Below are 19,441 nucleotides of genomic sequence, written 5' to 3'. Positions count from 1 at the left end.
GCTTGATGAGATGAAGATCATGATAGACAGGAGGAGCTGGAGTAATGTGTCCTCGATATTAGATATTTAAACAATAAAAAAATATTGGAAAAAAATATTGTAGTATAAGTTCCATGAAAGAAATTTTTCTTTTCTTTATTCATGTGTCCCAGGTACTAGAACAGTACTCAATAAATATTTATTCAGTGAATAAATTTGTTGAATGCTAGTCCATAAAGAGAAATAGCTAATAGTTTGGTGTCTGTTATTCTGGACTTAAAAAATATATACTATATGTTTTTTTAATTTTATTTTTTTGAATAGGCAATACATGGTCCATAAATCAAAATACTATAAAAAGGTATACAGTGAAAAGAAGTGCTCCCACCCCTGCCCCCATTCCCCCCTACCTCAGGTAATCACTTTTATTAGTTTCTGGTGTTTCCTTCCAGGGTTTCTTTATGCAAAAAAACATGTATTATTTCCCTCTTTTTCTTACATTAAAAGCATATTGTACACTTGTTCTGGACCTTGCTTTTTTAATTACAGAATGTGATTTTTTAAACATGCATGTGATCATAGTGTACAATGGTGTTTTGTAACCAACTTTTTTTCTCTTGGCAAAAATATTCTGCAGATATCTATCCTTGATACCTATAGTTTTACCTAAGGGACATGTTTTAAGTTATTTGATTGAAGACACTTGCAGTCGGTAGAACTCTCAGACTTACATTGGGGAAGGTTTATTCAGTGTATTAGGCGAGAGAAGGTTATGAGGCGTAGCTCTTTAAAAGGAGAATTTAGTCATTACAGTTGTACTTTAAGCCTAACAGTCAACTGAAAAGCAAAAGTGATGAGCCATCCAGTTCACAAACTATTTCCTCAAATCAGTAGCTTTCTCCTTTGTACTAACAATACCAATATCTTGGTTAAAAAGATCCTTGTTACTATAACAACCAAAAACCCTAAAAGGTCCAGGAAGTACATAGAGATGTCAGGATCTATAGGAAGAAAATTAGAGAATTTTGTTGAAGGGTATAATTTAAAAAAAAAAAAGATCGAATAAATAACAGTAATATCTACTTTTTGTCCCAAATGACTTTTTCTTTGTATTTTTATAATCTGGCTAACATTGGTGATGAATCGTTGGGTCCAATTTTATTACTGATACAGTGATGTGTTAAGCAGCGTCCTTTTCATTATTTTTTGTTTCCCTAGAATTTTTTAAAGAAAAACTTTTTGGAATGGAATTCATTGGTCTTAAAAATATCCAAATCTTCATTACGTTTCTTTTTGTTTTTGTTTTTAAAGATTTATTTATTTGAGAGAAAATGCAAACGTGTGTACATGCACGGGTGGGGTAGGGGCAGAGGGTGAGAGACTCTTAAGCAGACTCCATGTTTAATGTGGAGCTGGCCACAGGGCTTGATCTCACCACCCCAAGATCATGACCTGAGCCGAATCCAAAAGTTGGGTGCTCAACCGACTGCACCCAGGTGCCCCTTCATGTCTTTCGATGCATGGAAAACCTCTTTAAGAGATTGTATGTAGAAATTTGAACAATAGATTATTCATATTGCTTTGGAATAGTCTCCATTTTTTAAAAAAAGGCCATGTTGGGGGACCTAGTTGGCTTAGTACGTCATGTGGCTCTTCATCTCAGAATTGCGAGTTCAAGCTCCACTTTGGGCATGAAGCCTGCTTAAAAACAAAACAAAAGACCATGTAATGAAGTGGTATTTAGTAATCAGTTTTTTCAAAAATTGATGTAGGGAAAGGTAAAGGGCCCTATATATTGATTCTTAATGGAAAAAATGTCTTTTTGTGGACTATTTATTGTGTGTTCTAAGAAGAGAACCTAATATTAGAATTCAATGAATTGTAAGATTCTGGGGTAGTATTAGTTGAAAAGCAGTAAAGGATTGTTGGCTAAAGATAAAAAGCATACCACAAAGCAATAGCCTAAAACAAATAGGTTCTGGGCAGAGAACAGTTGACATTATCAATGCAGTTTAAGTTTTCTTTTTTTCCTTAAAACAAAGGCAACCATTCCCTAGTTTGTTAAAGGAAAAATGTTCTGTAGTATTGGCTTGAGTTTAGGATTGCTTATTAAGGTGAAAGATGTTGATTATTGAATTTTTTCACAACAAATATTTATCAAACATCATTATGTGATTTGGATTTTCAGAGGGAAATTTCAGTTTGGCTTACCATTTAGGATTTTTGCTTCTGGTTCTGACCTAGTAGGGGACATTTCAGTACATTTCACTTTCAAAGCATATCATTTAATGATAAGTATAAATCCTGGAATTGAATAGCTATCAGATCCCATTTATATTTCCCATTTATAATTTCACACTGTGAAATTAGCAAAAACATATAGCCAAGTACTTGATCTCACTTTGGTCTTCTCATGGATAAACACTTCCCCCAGCCATATGCTTTCCATCTAACTCATGTATTTAAGGTGATTATTCTTCTAGGTTAATCAGAAAACTAAGGAATACCTCTTGAGGACCACTGCTGGATGGGTTTGGAATATGGTCGAGTTTCAAATTTCAGGGGTCAGTCAGATTGATCGATAGAATATATCAGAGGTCCCTACTTCTAAATAGTTTGTGCTGATAAAGTAGTAGTGTTTTCAAATATGAAAAAATTCTGAGTTAAAAGTTATTTACACTATAGTTGATTTTTAGATGTTGTCATATTACTTAGAACATTTTTTTTCCTGGTAACCAAAGCTTAGAAGATTTTAAAATGTGTTTAATTTTTTATATAGCTCCACCAAGTATGTTGGTGAAGGATGAATATGTTCATGACTTTGAGGGACAGCCATCATTATCCACTGAAGGGCATTCAATTCAAACCATCCAGCATCCACCAAGTAATCGTGCCTCAACGGAGACATACAGTACCCCAGCTCTGTTGGCTCCATCTGAGTCTAATGCTACCAGCACCACCAACTTTCCCAACATTCCTGTGGCTTCCACAAGTGAGTAGTAGAATCAAATGTAGTCAACAAATTGATCTTCCCCATTTAAAATTTATATGTACTTGGAGGATAACTCCAAGTAAGTCCAAATGAAAAGTACTGTGGTATCTTTATAGCACAAAGGTATTAAGTAGATTTTTCAGTTGGTCCTGGAAAAAACGGTCACTTGGGATTTAAGTAATGACTTTGATTATAATACTGATTTAAATTGATGGTCTATGGCAAATTAAATTTAAATAAAGAAATAAAAATAAATTAATGGTCTAATTTGTAATTTCCCAATTATTACATGCAGAAGTAAGAATCATCTTGCACTTTCAGATATGTTTTAGAGAAATATTTAAGTAGTTAACAAGTAGTTTTGGACCAAGATGTTTATAAAATCTCTAGATGGAATAGTATGCTTTCCTTTAATCAGGGTTTTTATTGTGCTTTATCTGGCAGTATATTACTTTATAATAGTCATTTCGGTCTCTCATTGTACAAACTTTAAAAAAGGGATACTGGCAGAGTTGTTTATGATACACATCCCTGAAGATAGATGTTAAGTATTTTAGTCAATTTTGAAATATAGCTAAATTCTGGGGCGGGGTGGGGGGGGTGGGGGTGTATGTGTGTGTGTTTTTTTTTTAAACCAGGAGGTCTTTTTCAGAAAGATTCTTCCCATGATAGAGATGCCATTTTCTTTGCCACATTATAGAGCCAGAGGGTTATTAGATTTATCTTTTCTTGGAGCCTGATCAAGGCAATAACGACTCTGTTCTGTTGATACTGCTGTTTATTTTCAAAGTTACCAAAGGCTGCGTAGTTTGCTGTTTGGCAAGTGAAGTTGCTTTTTTGTTTGTTTTTTTAACTAATTACAGAGCAGGGTCTTGGCATATGTATGGTGCTATTTGTACCTGGTTGCTACGGAGATTGTATCTAAGCCCACATCAGCAGTGGATTGTTGCTAGATCTGGACTAATACTTTGTTAGTGGCTACCAAAGGGAGCATTATTCTATTTACTTTAATATCAGATCATATTCAAAAGAGAAATTTGATCTTTAGAATAAATAGAGGACTGATTTCTCTAATGGAATTTATAAGTACAGTATACCAAATATCTCCCCTTTAATTCATTTCTTCTCTTCAGTGTATTTTGGATTTGCTATGTGAGATGACAGTCTCACCATAGACAACATATTCTACGTGGAGTATACAGGTTAAGCACACGCTTTAGAACCTGGATCCTCTTAATCACTTAGTGCTTCTGTTATCTGTCTACTGTTTATTAACCAGTTTGAGAATATAGTTGACAGAGTGGTCAATGATGGAGAATAAAACCACCTAAGCATAGATTAGTGAGAGTGTAGCCACTTACTTCTGTTGATATTATCTGGAGATTTGAATTTACATGCCTTTGTTGGTGCTTGCTAAAATGACTTTAACTGTTCTATTCCCTGGAGCCAAGTCCATTGAAAACCAGAAAAATGGTATGAGTGAAATGCTAATAATTTTTCTTGGTATTTTTTGGATATTTTTTATAATTGAATAGATGATTATTTTTAGAATTTGTTGCAAAATGTTTTTGTAGATCTCAGAAAGTGTATTGATAGAATTAAAGAAGAAATTGGACTAAGGATTGGAAGACTATTTCAAATAAGCTGGTATAGTTGTATTGTTTCATTTCATCTTATGTACTTGGGATTGTGTAATGGAAATATTCAGTACAGATAACCACAGTGGGCTACTTTATAGTCTATGTTCACTTGGCTCTTGAATATCTTCAGGTTTTCTTTCTAAATATCTGTAAATTAAAATAATCTCATTTCACTTACGTAGTGACACTTTTTGTAAGCTAAAAGTCTGTGACATGCATAGTTGTTAAAATGTAATTAACATTTAAAGAAACTTGGAAAAAATTTTGGGGGGATAAATAGGGAGTGAGGTTGCTAAAAACATCTTTAAAATTAAATAATTTGGAGATTATTGCAACAATCTTTTTAACTTTTATAATCTTCACCTTAAGGAAATGTGATTTGTAGGAAGGAAAAAAATGTTTCTTTTCCTTGATACTTTGAACTATGGTGTCATATCCTTTCTTCTATCTATACTCCCATTTAGATGAGAAAAGATTGAAGTGATGCCAGTTGTAACAATTAGGAAATTTCAGTGCTTTCCAAATGCGATGAATAATTGACTCAATTCATGCTTGCTTGAAAAAATCAAGCTTTTTCCACTTAAAAAAAAAAAAAGAGCCTTAAAAATGTAGGTTGTTGGGGTACCTGGCTGACTTGGTCGGTGGAGCGTGCGATTCTTGATCTCAGGGTTGTGGGTTTGAGCCCCATGTTGGGGGCAGAAATTACTTTTAAAAATTTTTTAAATCTAAAAAAAAATGTAGGTCAGCAAGCAATATCTTAGAATGGTTTTAAGTAAAATAGAAACCAGACAAATCTTACTTCTGGTATATTACACATAGAAAGGGTAACTAATTTCTTGTCAGTCCAGGAAGATGTTAGTGTTCTTGGAAGGAAGTGATTTTTTGGTTTTTAAAAGTACATGAAAAATTTCAGAATAGACTTATAATTTGTTGTTGTGGCTTTTGTTTTTTGTTTTTCTTTCTCTTTCTTTAATTTTTTTTTTTACTAGCAGTGCTTTTACTGATTGAATAGTAGAGCTTGACCTTTTCTAAACTTCGCCTTACCCATCACATTCCATTTAAAATACTTGCGTGCTCTGCTTTTCTTTTATCAAACAGTAGCATTTTGCAATTACCAGTACCAGTGCTGATAAAAATAATGAATTTCCAGTTTTCAACATTTTATTGGGGCTGGACTTTGGGAGTCCTCATCAAAAAGGTCCAGAGCTAGATGGCATGACCAGGGATGAGCTGATGTGCTTCTGAATTTATGATGATAGGCTAGACATATAGTGAAATTTTGCTGGCATTTGAAGAATATCTATGAAGAAAAAGTCCTCTAAAGATTAGCCAGTTGTTTCTTAAGATAGAATAATCTCAGACATTTTCAAGTTAAGGATTGCCTTCGTAGATGACTTTAGAGTTTGTTATTTGATAAATCATGGACAAGTTCCATTTTTTGCCCATCAATACAGCTGTGATTATCAGATATAATTGGTCCTTCATCTACTGTATAACAATGTAGGATTGCATCGATAAATGTACCATATTAATGTCTTCTCGTTCCTCTAGGTCAGCCCGCCAGTATACTGGCAGGCAGCCATAGTGAAGGATTGTTGCAGATAGCTTCAGGGCCTCAGCCAGGACAGCAGCAGAATGGATTTACTGCTCAGCCAGCTACTTACCACCATAGTATGTACATGCTTTTTAAAATCTTTTAACTAGTTGAGAAAAAATAGGCAGACTTTCTAAAAGCAAATTAATCCATGTGGGCCTTAATTTTTAGACAGCACTACCACCTGGACTGGAAGTAGGAGCGCACCATACACACCTAATTTGCCTCACCACCAAAACGGCCATCTTCAGCACCACCCGCCTATGCCGCCCCATCCCGGACATTACTGTAAGCTCTTGTTTTTGTTGTAAGGGCCTTTTCTTTTTGAGAACTGGTTTTCTTTCTATTTTTTTTTATGTTTTACATCTTTTATTCATCTTACAGTTTAGTTTCATTAAATGATTACTGCTTTTCAGCATTTTTAGTAAACAGTATTATTTACTTTTTTATAGTTTTGTTACCATACATTTGTTTTAGAGAAGTGATGTTTACTAAATACGTTTCTTTCTCTGTTGCTGATGTTTCATTAACACCACATTGATTTCCATTCATTTGTTTGTTCGCTGTGTATATGTTCCTAGATCTCATGTATATCCTGTATCATGTATTTCCATCCTATGTGGATTGAAACCCCTTGAGTGTCAAGATCTCAAAGGTTCCCACATCATACTGTTAGCATACTGTAGACACTTAGTTGTGGAATCTATCATTACTTTGTGTAGGCTTGATTGGGAAGGTTACTCTACTGATGATCATAGCTTGTAGTTTCAGGCAGAAGAGGGACTTTGTTCATTTGGCTTAGTGAAATGAAGAGCATAAATTTTCCTATGTTTTAAATTCCTTTTCCTCCATTATAAGATTAATAGTACCAAAGAAAACTTGGAAAATACAGAAGAGTGTAAATAAAAAATAAAAAATACCCAGAGTCGTCCTACCTACAGATACCCACTTCTAATATTTTGTCATATTTTTTCTTCCAGTTATATAAATGGGTGTACAGAAATTTGGGAGGGAAAGGATCGTATCGTGTATATATTGTTGTATCCTTCTTGTTTTCAATTATGTTACTATTTTTCCATGTCTTAGAGAGTATAATTTTTTATGGCTGGCTGGCCCAGCATAGTGGTTAAGGTGCTGAGTTCGGACCCTTAATTAGCTGTGTGACCATTGGCAAGTTTTTAACCCTCACTAACTAAGCCTTAAGGGTAGCAGTAGTATCCAGCTCAAGGAATGTTGTAGGAAGTAAATGTAATAACTCATGTGAAGTGTTTAGCACCATGTTTTAACACTTAATAATCTCTTAATCTCTTAATCTTAGCTACTGGTCCATTATGTAAACAACCTTAATGTAATAAACCTTAAACATTTGTTTTTAGAATGGATCTGACAATTTGAATTATTATTATATATATTGCATTGTAAATTATACTCTATCACATTACATGAATAATTCATTTATAATTTACATTAAATTTCGCATGTACAATTATTGTAAATTGCTAACCGCACTTGACACATAGTATTAAAATGTTAGCTCTTAAATATCCACCAAAGTAACTCAAGAGTATTTGCTTATTATAAAGTAATCTAAACGAAGCTTTTAAAGTTTTAGACATTGCATAAGCTTGATCTAAATAACTCCTGAAGTATGATGGTTATATTTAAGTAAAGTTTATTAAAAGTTTTAGCATTAGAAAACTTTTAATAAATAAAAATGGGATTTTTATTGTCTTTTCTTTAGGGCCAGTTCACAATGAGCTTGCATTCCAGCCTCCCATTTCCAATCATCCTGGTAAGTGTATTTCAAAATCGATTCCCTATATTCATATTTTCTTTATATTAATTAAAACACACACAAATACACATTTTAGTGTAATTACAGGGTAGCCTAACTTTATAGAGAAGTACAATACTCCTTATCATGTTAGCTAATCAACAGTTTATTAGTAGCCAAAATAGTCACACATAAGGTGTCTATATTTGACTCTTTTAAGTGTGTAAAAGAAAAAACAAGATTTTTTTCAGCTAAGACGTGAAGTACCAAAATGCTGGTTTTAGCATTGAATATATAAATATGCAGCAGAAGAAAACTAGGTTTCAAATAGAACAGCTGTAAAACTGTAGCTTAAAAAGACAAGGAAGAATCTGCAGTAGATGCTGAAAATAATAATTCACTGTATCTATTTTAGAAGATAAATTCAGGAATTTCTGGTTAATTGAAATTTTTAGAGACTTTTTGATTAAATTATCTTCGAAGGAGAAAATAACTAAGTAGATTTCCTCAATTCAGAGTTTGAACATATCTTTTTAAACTACAGAAGTAATGAAACAGAAAGTTTAAGTAAAATACTGAAGGCTTCTAAAAATAGGATTTTGATTTGTTTTCCTTCTATCCCCTCATATCTATTTTTCTTAGTTTAAAATGGCAAATATTTAATTTCCACTCATCACTTAGTTTTTCCCCCAATTAAAGATAAAAATAAGAATTTGTGTTATTATGAAGAATTTCAGACATACACCAAATATCAGACCCTGCCCCCATTATACTCATGGCTCAGTTTCAGCTACTATCACCTGAGGGCCAGTCTTATCTCAACCATACCCTCACCTATTATTTTGAAGGAAGTCCGCCCTGTAAAATTGCTTTGTATATAAATATGTTAGCATACATAATTGCTAGTTAAATGACCTCTCTAGTTGACTTTCTATATATTATTTTCATATTTACCGTGGCTTTAAACATTTTTTGTTGGCTAGGGATCCTCGCCTTTTTATAAACATTTTTATTGAGAAATATAGTATACAGAAAAGTATATAAAACAGCTATATTTACAGTCTCATGAATAATATTGAAGCCAACACCTGGGTAACCACCACCCAGATTGAGAACTAGAACAGTGCAACACCCCTAGAAAACTTCCTGTCCTGTGCATTTTGTTTCAGAAACTTCTCTGCCCCAGAGATAAGCACTATTCTGCTTTTTGTGGATACTCCTTTTTTGCTCTTTAAAAGTGATGAATGCATCCCTAGACAGTCTAGTAGATTGGTTTTACTTGTTTTTGAAATTATATAAATGAAATCACTGTATCATAATCTTAATTTGTTGTGAATAAACATATTGTGATAAGAGGGGGAAATCTAGTGTCTTAAGAATGAGAATTTTTGCTGGCTTCAGGGCAGCATCATTAAGAGTCAGTAGTGGTCCCTGGTCATTTGGGGGTGCCTCAGTGTCCATATGCTGGAAGGTGATCTGCAGGAGGGAGGATAACCAGAGCTCAGAAGAAAGACCTACCCTGAATGGGATGGTGAGGTGGGGTTGGAAATGGTGGCATCTAGCTGGTTGTTTGGACTCAATTTGTATTCAGTGAATGCTTTTGGCTTCTTGATAGATTTACTTCATTGTTCTCATGGTAGAACTGATGTTGAGGTCTAACAGCTTCTGGTGGTTAGGGAATAGCATTAACTAGTTATGGGAGACACATCCGGAACGCCTCACACCGGCATTAAAGCTTTTGTCTACGAATAGAATAGGAAGTGACTTAATAGTACAAATGATCCTGAAAGGTCTCTGAGAGGTTGTGAGAAGGGATTAGCTCTGTGCATAAACCTTTAGTGGAGTCAGCTAGTTAGAACCCAGTCTCTGTGAACTCTGGTTATGAATACTTACAGGTCTCGAAGGAGTTTTACCTCACAACTGTTTTCTTCATTTCTCCTCTTGTTAAGAGAAGATTTTAACTGGTCTTCCTGTTGGGAGAGCTTCTAGTCATACTTTAATCTCTGCTCTTACTCCGTATTTCTTTTCAAATTTGAATCTAATTATTTCTCTGCTGACAAACTGGCATTGCTTTCCCTACTCATTGCTTGGTCAAAAGGTCTAAATTCCTTAGCTGGGCAGAAAAAGTCTGATCCTGGTCCCTGCGTACTTTCCTAGCTTTGTCTCTTTATGCTCTAACCACCCTGAACCACTTACTCAAGCTTGCTCAGCTATATCATTCCTCTGTGCTTTCTCTACACATGCAAAAAAATCTCTGATAGGTTTTGTACTCCAAATTAGTTACTTGTTTTTCTGAAACTGAGTACTCTCCAAACTTAGCTGATTAAGCCAGTAGTAATAATTCTTGATCTTACTTACTAGTTTCTGTGGGTCAGGGATCTGAGAATGACTTGGTTGATTTGCTCTGGATGTAGAGTTGCATGAGGTTGCAGTCAAGGTGTTGGCTTGGGCTACTATCATCTGAGGGATTTTCTAGGGCTGGAGGATTCACTTTCAGGGTGGTTTACCCACATAGCTGGTAAATTGATGTTATCGTTGTCGGGAAGTTCCAGTTTCTCTCTGTGTGGACCTTCTTTGTAGAGCTTCTTGAGTGTCTTCACATGATAGCTAGCTTCACCTAGAGTAAGTAATCAAGAGAAGACAAGAGAGCCTTGGGATCTTTTAAGACTTAGCCTCAAAAGTCATGTCATAATTTCTGTAAGACCTTTTTTTGTGGGTAGGGGACAACACAAAGATGTGAATATCAGAAGGTGAGAATTATTGAGGACCATCTTGATGCCCATCCATGTACTCCTAAGATCCTAAATGTGGGAAACTTTTTAAGATCTAGCAGGAGTACACCACTGTTGGGAAACCTTTCCTAATCCTTATGTCCCCTGCTATCTAGCACTTTTAATTCTACTAAATTATAGTTGTTGGTTTACAACTCTGCAATTCTATTTCATGAACAGATAGAAAAGAAAACAAAGTTAGTATTTGTTTTAGGTGTCTGGTTTATGTAGCCCCTTAAGGTCTGATTAAGAAATCCTAAAGTATCCTATCAAAGACTTAGGGCCCTTTAGATAGGAAATAAGCCTATACCTTTCAATAGGTAAAATCTTTGAAATAATTAAATATCATCAATATATAGTGAATCTATTTTTGAGAAATGATTTTTGAAGACAGTTACATAGATGTTTTCAGAAATAGAGGTAATAGAAATTGTGGAAAATGAAAATAATTATTATTGGACATTACCTTAAGGTAAGGTTAAGGATTTCAGATAGGCCATATACTTGGTGATTTTTGTGCTTTGACTTTGATAACTAAGTTGAAAAAATTTTTGGAAAAGGTTAGTCATTTTCTTTTTGTGGACTCTGTTTTTGCTTTTTCTTAAAGCTGAGATATATTCATTGCATTAAATATTAATTACAAATTAAAGTGAAGAGTTTCCTCAGTGTCTTTGAAATTGTTTTGGTAATTCACAGATGAGTTCAAAATCCACAGATTTCCAAATTTAGGTTATAGTCTAGTACTTAGGAACTATCTACTATTCAAGAGAGTGCCTTGCTTTTATGTGTTGATAAAAGATTCTTATAGGGCATCTCATTCAGATCTGAATAATAATTTATAATGAGTCTTGTAGGCACTCTAACCAAGTTTTTAACTTCTTGAATGACTTTATTTCAGAAATTGAAGACAGTGCCTTGGAGACTATATTTTTCAATATAATTGTGCTTTATTAATACATTGCCCCATTATAAAAATTATTTAGGGATCCCTGGGTGGCGCAGCGGTTTGGCCCCTGCCTTTGGCCCAGGGCGCGATCCTGGAGACCCGGGATCGAATCCCACGTCGGGCTCCCGGTGCATGGAGCCTGCTTCTCCCTCTGCCTGTGTCTCTGCGCCTCTCTCTCTCTCTGTGACTATCATAAATAAATAAAAATTAAAAAAAAAAAATTATTTAGCTAAGTTCTTATATTAAAAAAAAAATCATGTTGTTAACTCAGTTTTCTAAGAACCTTTTCTCTGGCTGGTAATGGGCAGTCCATGGGCTTCGTAAGACCACCTCAGCTTCACTAATTTATCAGCAAGAAACTCAAAATATCAACATTAGCAAACACATAACAACCCCACTCCCTTTTGTATGAATTGGGACATTAGGAAAGCTCTCTCTGAACTGAGTAATCTCATCCTGCTGTTAATACTGGTTTGAGAAGCCACAGACTTGTCACTTAATATGGCATTTGGTCCTTGGAGCATAAGAGCAAAGAGAGATCTAGGAAGTCCTAATAAGCGTTTCCTATTACCTTCTCCTGTTTAAAATAAAAAAGTTTCTTCCTGGCTGTTTAGCAAATTGAGTGGAGTAGAGAAGTTTTTCACATGGTATATTGTATCCCAACACTGCCGAGTTTTCTGGAACCCACTTAGATTACCTTTCTTTTCTCTGTCTTCACACATAGTAACCATAGTAACCCCCTTCCTTGCTCATGCTTTCTTAGGCCTTAATAATCGCTTAACAGGTGGTGGTTTTCATCCCTGGTTTGTGGTCTGCAATTCTGATGCCAGTTTCTGTTCACTTCAAGTTTATTAAAACTCTTCTTCCCATTACCAAAGGTGAACTCATACTAAACCTTTTCAGAGATGCAGCTTTATGTAACTGTCATTGTTGTATGGTGTCTGAGATAATAGGCAAACAAACAAAAACCCCTTTGGTGATTGGAAAATAATAAAATAAGATTTAAGTGCAGCTGCAGATGTTACAATTTATGGCAATGAAAGTATATTTTTGTCTTATTTAAACATAATAGAGATTATACAATTCTCTTTTTCTGTCCTGCTTGGACTCTCAGTGGAAAAAGATTGCTCATCATGCACTTTACTTCTGGGTAGTGTTTTTTTTTTTTTTTTTTTTTTTTTTAAGATTTTATTTATTTATTCATGAGACACACAGAGAGAGGCAGAGGGACAAGCAGGCTCCCTAAGGGCAGCCTGATGCAGGACTCGATCTTAGGACCCTGGGATCACAATGGAGCCAAAGGGAGACGCTCAACAACTGAGCCACCCAGGTGTCCCAATAGTGTTCTTCAGTATGAACTAGGAATTGCATGTTCTGGGACTTTTTTTTTTTTTTTTTTTACCAAGCATCATAAACATTCATAACTTCAGGGCATTGTTTGTAACAAAATTTACTGTTTGGATTGTTTAAAGACCTTTTTTAAGTGTTATTACTGTTTTTTGCTTCTAGAACTTTGGGTAATTGTTATCTTGTCTTAGACAATCTCTTTAGCTTTAGCTTCAACTAATATAAATATATCTGCCAGTTATGTTTGCTGAAGCTTTTTGTTCATAGCATAACGGGATGTCTTTTTTTTTTTTTAAAGACTTTATTCATGAGAGAGACACAGAGAGAGAGGCAGAGACATAGGCAGAGGGAGAAGCAGGCTCCTTGAGGGGAGCCTGATGTGGGACTCAATCCCAGGACCGTGGGATCACGCCCTGAGCCAAAGGCAGACACTCAACCACTGAGCCACCCAGGCATCCCAATGGGAAATCTTTAATGTAGAATAACTTCACCAATATTTCAAAACTGATTTTTTTAAAGGATTTATTTATTTATTCATGAGAGAGAGCGAGAGAGGCAGAGACACAGGCAGAGAGAGAAGCAGGCTCCATGCAGGGAGTTGAACATGGGACTTGATCCCGGGACTCCAGGATCACGCCCTGGGCCAAAGGCAGGCGCCAAACCACTGAGCCACCCAGGGATCCCTCAAAACTGATTTTTTAAGAAGAGACTTGAGTATATCACTACTACTTTTCATGTTTTAATGATAACCAAAAATATATTTTTTAATGTAAGTATTTATAATTAGTTGATATGATCTGTGTGGCAAAACATTTGAATTGTTAAGTTTTTGAATCACTGTCTTCATGTGATCTGTTTTATTAATTCTTCATTGAAAAGTACTTTATCCCTTGACAACATTTCAAAAAGCAATTAAATACATAGATTTTAAAAGATTTTTAAAATTTGAGAGAGAGAGAGAGAGAACATGAGAGGAGGGACAGAGGGAGAGGGTCAAGCAGACTCCCTGCTGAGCAGGGAGCCAGAAGCTGGAGCCCTGTCTCAGGACCCTGAGATCATGACTTGAGCCGAACAAAGTCAGACAATTAGCTGACGGAACTATCCAGGCACCCAAGATTTTGCAAGATTTCTAAAATACATTTTAAGTATCAATCATACTTCATTTTAAGATATTTTGGGAGTTTGAAAAGATCTATTTTTTTTGTTATCCTAAGTATCTTTATAGATTGTTGAAAGTTTTACTGCTGCAAATTCTGGTTTAGTCAGAGTTCATAAAGGACACATTGAAAAAAATAATTGGTTTATTAGCAGAAAACTTTATTCTCTAAAAAGTGGCACTGGCCTTTTCCTCTTTTAAATATGTCAAATCCATTTTTACTCAAGGACCTTTGCATTCTTCTCTTTTTGAAATGTTCTGCTCACGGTCTTTTCATAGATACATGGTCTTTCAAATTTCACCTTTTCAGATAAGATGTACCCCTGCCATCTAGTCTGAAGGATTCTTTCCTGTCATCTATCCTACACCCCATTTTATTTTCTTAACAGTGTTTATCATTACTGGAGCCATCTTATTTATTTCTTTATTTGTCTGCCTCTGCATCTCCATGAGAATGGGACAACATCTGTCTTGTTTACTGCTGCGTATATCATGCCTAGAATAATTCCTAGATACTCTTTAAATATCTGTTAAATCAGTTAAAAAAGGAAAACCAAATAATTTCCATGCGTGTTGTCTCTATGTAATAATTGTATTCAAACAAAAATTAGAAATATTTGATCAACTGTATTTGCAAACCGCACCAAATAGTGCCTTTTTCCCCAGTCATTTAAAATTATTGTAAGTTATTTATTGTTGTTTAAATGAATACACTGAATACATCTGCAAAGTTGAAATTATACTAGTTAACATGAATTGACTATAGTAAAAATGCAGATGGGACAAATGACCTTTCACTCAAGAGACAGTTGAGAATTCCTGCTCACAGCAACTGTGTAGTGGGGTGTAATTAACCTTGACTCTAGTCTGGGATGGCTGACTTGCTTATGCCCTTTCTGTCAATTAGGGATCTATAAAAGTATGTCATAAATTGATATCACTCAAGGATGCTTCCCTAGAATATGTCTTAAAGTCAGTGTGTGTGTGTGTGTTTTAAATCATACTTCATTTTAGGATATTTTGTAGTTCAGACTACAAAGAAAATATGTACAGTTGGGACGCCTGGGGGTCAGCAGTTGAGCATCTGCCTTCAGCCCAGGGCCTGATCCTGGAGACTCAGGATCAAGTCCTGCATCAGGCTCCCTGCATGAAGCCTGCTCTTCTCCCTCTTCCTGTGTCTCTGCCTCTCTCTGCCCCCCCTCCCCCCCATCTCTCATGAATAAATAAATAAAATCTTAAAAAGAAAATATGTACAGTCAAATGAAACATTGTGATAAAATAATGTACTTTGGAATCTGATCACTTCTTTAAATTCCTAGTTGGCTTAGTCCTTTGATGTAAGAACTGATTCTAGATTTTAAAAATGACTAGATTTTCAAGAATGCTAAGGTACTGAGCTGAAAAATGGAAGACATGGTACCTACTTTTTACTGCATTGTCATTTTACTAAAATTATTTTGGGTGCTTTTCAGACGCTTTTCCCCTTCACCCTTTCTTTTAGGAAAGGCTTTGTCTTATGGAATGAACGTGAATGCCTTTTATTTTTCTTACCCGGGTAGATGTTCTCTCCTGTTTACCTACTGTAGCTCCTGAGTATTGGTGTTCCATCGCTTACTTTGAAATGGATGTTCAAGTAGGAGAGACATTTAAGGTTCCTTCAAGCTGCCCTATTGTTACTGTTGATGGATATGTGGACCCTTCTGGAGGAGATCGCTTTTGCTTGGGTCAACTCTCCAATGTTCATAGGACAGAAGCCATTGAGCGAGCAAGGTATTGTCGGTTGTATAGTTGTTATTTAAAACTTGAACATAGTACATTGTCATTTATTCTAAGTGACATTTTTCGATGTAGATTTATAAGATTTTGAATATAGGTAAGAGTATAAAGGTCATTTTGAAAATTCAGAATTTGTAAGCACTGTATTGTAATTATAGATGTTTGTTATTTCAAATATAAAAATTGTCTTTTGTTTAGGTTAGTGATGTTTCTTTGTTTTGAATAATAAATTGGATCTTTGGTATCCAGTTTGAAAATGAATTTGTATTTCCTCAGATCATATGTTCTACAGATCTGTTGAGGAAATAATATAAAATGATGTTTCTGCAAGTATTATTTATAATGTTGGAAAAATGATAATAAAAGAGAAGGGGTTAAGCAAATTTTGATGAACTTTCATTTTATGTATCATTAAAATGTTAATTAAATATTTATATAGCAAATGTAAATGCTTAAGATGAAATATTATGGAAAAATATAAATAGTTTTAGGTACTATATGATCTCAGCTCTTTAAGGAATTGTGTGTGTGCATGACTACGTAATCATGGCTCTGTCACTAGCTATGTGACTTTGGCAAATTGCTTATTCTCTAAGCCAGTAATGTCTGATGGAATTTTCTGTGATGAAGGAAATAGTTCATATTTGTGCTGTTCACTGCAGTAGCCACTACCTACATTAAAGTATGGCTGTTGAGCACTTAAAATATGACTCACGTGATTAACTGAATTTTGTAATTAATTTAAATGGTCACATGTAGGTAGTAGCTGTTGATTTGGACAGTGTAGCTAAAAGCTTTTATAAGCCTTAGTTTCATCTTTTATAAAATGGAAATAATAGTATTTACCTTACTGAATTATGAAGGTTAAGTGAGAATTTGTACATAGTAAGTATGCTCATCATTATTATATATGAATAAGATATTTAAAAAGAAGGAAGTATACAGAAATGTTAACGATGGCTGTCTTTCAGTTACGATGCTATATAACATCTTTTATTTAAAAGAATTTTTTTAACATTGAGTGTGCTGTCCAATCTGGACTAAAACTTATTTTTAAATAGGTATCAAAACAAAGTATAATTCCCTTTTCCTTCCTCAGGTTGCACATAGGCAAAGGTGTGCAGTTGGAATGTAAAGGTGAAGGTGATGTTTGGGTCAGGTGCCTTAGTGACCATGCAGTGTTTGTGCAGAGTTACTACTTAGACAGAGAAGCTGGTCGTGCACCTGGAGATGCTGTTCATAAGATCTACCCAAGTGCATACATAAAGGTTAGTTGCAGTTTTACTCCAACATTTTAGACTTGGGTCTATTTGTTGTTTAAAGAATTGAGATGGAGGTGGGGAGAGAAGAAAAAATGTCTTTTTATGAATTAAATAATCAGAAATTATGTTTGTGAATAAAACACATTTCTTGGGGCATTTATTGACAGGATTGGCTATATCTGGTTTTATGGTTGCATTCATGCCCTCTTGCATTAAAAAATCTGTTAAGTGTTTTAGAGTAATACACAGGCTCTTGAAATGAGCGAAATCGCCAATCTCCAATCCGCAATAGGTAAAAATCAGACTCCAGAAATTTGTCTTAGCCAGTCTTCAGGATTGTATGGAGGGGAATTCTAAAATAAATAGCTTTTCAGATTAAGAACCTGAGAAGTGAAAAATTCTTCAATACCAGGTTTTTAAGTATTATTTTGTATATTAAATGAGTTTTATTTATTATATCATTTTGCATATTAAGTCTGAGGTGTTTATCATTGTTGAATCGATTCCCATTTTGGTTTATAACAAACTGGTTTTGAAAGAAAGATAGTTGGAATTAAAAAGCCTAAATATATTTTTAATTTCAGATTTTTTACAGTCATTCTAAGCATCTTCATTTTAGCCATTGTAGATTTGTAGAATTACTGTAACTCATCATTTACTCCCAAGAAATTGCTTAGCATACAAATAATATAGTCAAATAGCATATGCAGCAGTGGAATTGTTTGAATGCCTCACAACAACAAACCCAATATCTCATTTTCAGTTACTATAGTTCAGTTAAAAGATATAGGGATCTTTTTTTAAACGAAATTTTCAAATATATCAGTAGAGAAAATAAGCCCTCAGGTACTCGTCATCCAGCTTCAATAGTCATCAGCATTTTATCAATCTGTACTGTGTTTATCACTGCACTTATTTCTCCAGTTATTTAAAGCCAATTCCAAATATCATATTAGTTCACTCATAAAATACTTTTGTGTGAATTGCTAATTAGTAAATATTTCTAAGAGACATAATCACAATGCTGTTTATCATACCTAACAAAATTAACGGTATTAACAAGAATTAATGGTAATTCCATTTTGAAAGTCTTGACAATAGAGAATCTTTATAGTTTTGAACTGTTAAACACTGGAACAGAATAGAACAATAAAATATTAAAATATATTTATTGATAGGATATTTATGATGTGGAAATGTTGATTATCAATATATAGAATGTGGTCTTATTTTTGTAAAAGAAATAATATCAAGGATATTTTGTATTCTAGAATCATGTGCACAAATGTCTTACCAGGAATTGTCTCTGGAAAGTAGAATTATCTTCATTTGCATTTTCAAATTTTTCCACAAGGAATTTTAGTTATTTGTGCTTTATTTTTATTTTTAAGTGGTGTTGGATGTCTTCGTATGCTTTGCAATCTGTTTTATGTTGGTTGGCAAATTTGTCTTGAGAGAATTAATTCATTTTATTTTTTATTTTTTTCCTCCCTGTTATTGCTTCTCCCTATAGGGCAGTTTTGCCTTAGTCTGGCACCCTGGGATCAACATCTCAGAACCAATTCTTATATTTAGGAGGTAGAGGAATTTTGTCCCATGAGGAAATTGAGTTCCAATCCCCAGGTATGCTCAGGGCCTAATTCCTATTGCATAGGTTTCTGATGCTTATCTCTGCCATGGGCAAGAATTTTATTCCTAGGTGCATTTCCGAGTTAGCTGTCAAAGTTAATTAACCAGCACTTAATTCATGGGCAGGTGCCCAGTTGTAGCCCTCAGAGAGCCTGGCTATTGTGTCTTTCCATATTACTGTAAGAAGTTGAATAACTAACCTTTACACCTTTTTTTAGTCTTGGTACCCCAAGTACCTTCTGTCTTTAGTTCCTGCTGTCCACTGTAGATTTCGTTTATCCATCATCAGTTGATGGACACATGGATTGCTTCCACTTTTTGGCTATTAATAATACTGCTCTGAACATTTGTTTTTAGGTAGATATTTGCTTTCATTTTCTTGGATATATACCTAGGAGTGGAATTGCTGGATCATAAGGTTGATTCTGTGTTCAGCATTTTGATGGACTGCCAGACTGGTTTCCTAAGTGGCTATGTCATCTTACGTTTCCACTAGCAATGTGTATATGAGAGTTTCAGTTTCTCTGTATTCTCATCAACACTTGTTATTGTCTGTCTTTTTTGTTTTAGCCATC

General features: G+C 34.6%; 1 protein-coding gene across 8 annotated transcripts in view; it reads left to right on the top strand.

The window, feature by feature from the left end:
• Positions 1 to 19,441, top strand: part of SMAD4 (SMAD family member 4) — a 53,967-nt gene that overhangs the window by 19,723 nt on the left and 14,803 nt on the right. For 4 of the 8 annotated variants that reach the window (XR_012029301.1, XM_072823015.1, XM_072823025.1 and 1 more), the window contains exons 5-10: positions 2,759 to 2,971; positions 6,163 to 6,282; positions 6,377 to 6,493; positions 7,947 to 7,997; positions 15,759 to 15,969; positions 17,075 to 17,243. Coding sequence is in view for 7 of the 8 variants with exons in the window: in XM_072823015.1 (XP_072679116.1) it covers positions 2,759 to 2,971; positions 6,163 to 6,282; positions 6,377 to 6,493; positions 7,947 to 7,997; positions 15,759 to 15,969; positions 17,075 to 17,243 (881 nt within the window). In the remaining variant the exon portion in view is untranslated. Of the gene's footprint in view, positions 1 to 2,758; positions 2,972 to 6,162; positions 6,283 to 6,376; positions 6,494 to 7,946; positions 7,998 to 15,758; positions 15,970 to 17,074; positions 17,244 to 18,750; positions 18,836 to 19,441 lie in introns of those variants that run through there. The other 4 variants (XM_072823053.1, XM_072823027.1, XM_072823045.1 and 1 more) reach the window with 4 other exon arrangements.

This window comes from Canis lupus, chromosome 1 (assembly GCF_048164855.1).
Source record: "Canis lupus baileyi chromosome 1, mCanLup2.hap1, whole genome shotgun sequence".
Classification (NCBI taxonomy): Eukaryota; Metazoa; Chordata; class Mammalia; order Carnivora; family Canidae; genus Canis; species Canis lupus.
The sequence above is the reverse complement of the archived record's forward strand: the minus strand, read 5'-3'. Positions and strand labels throughout refer to the sequence as shown.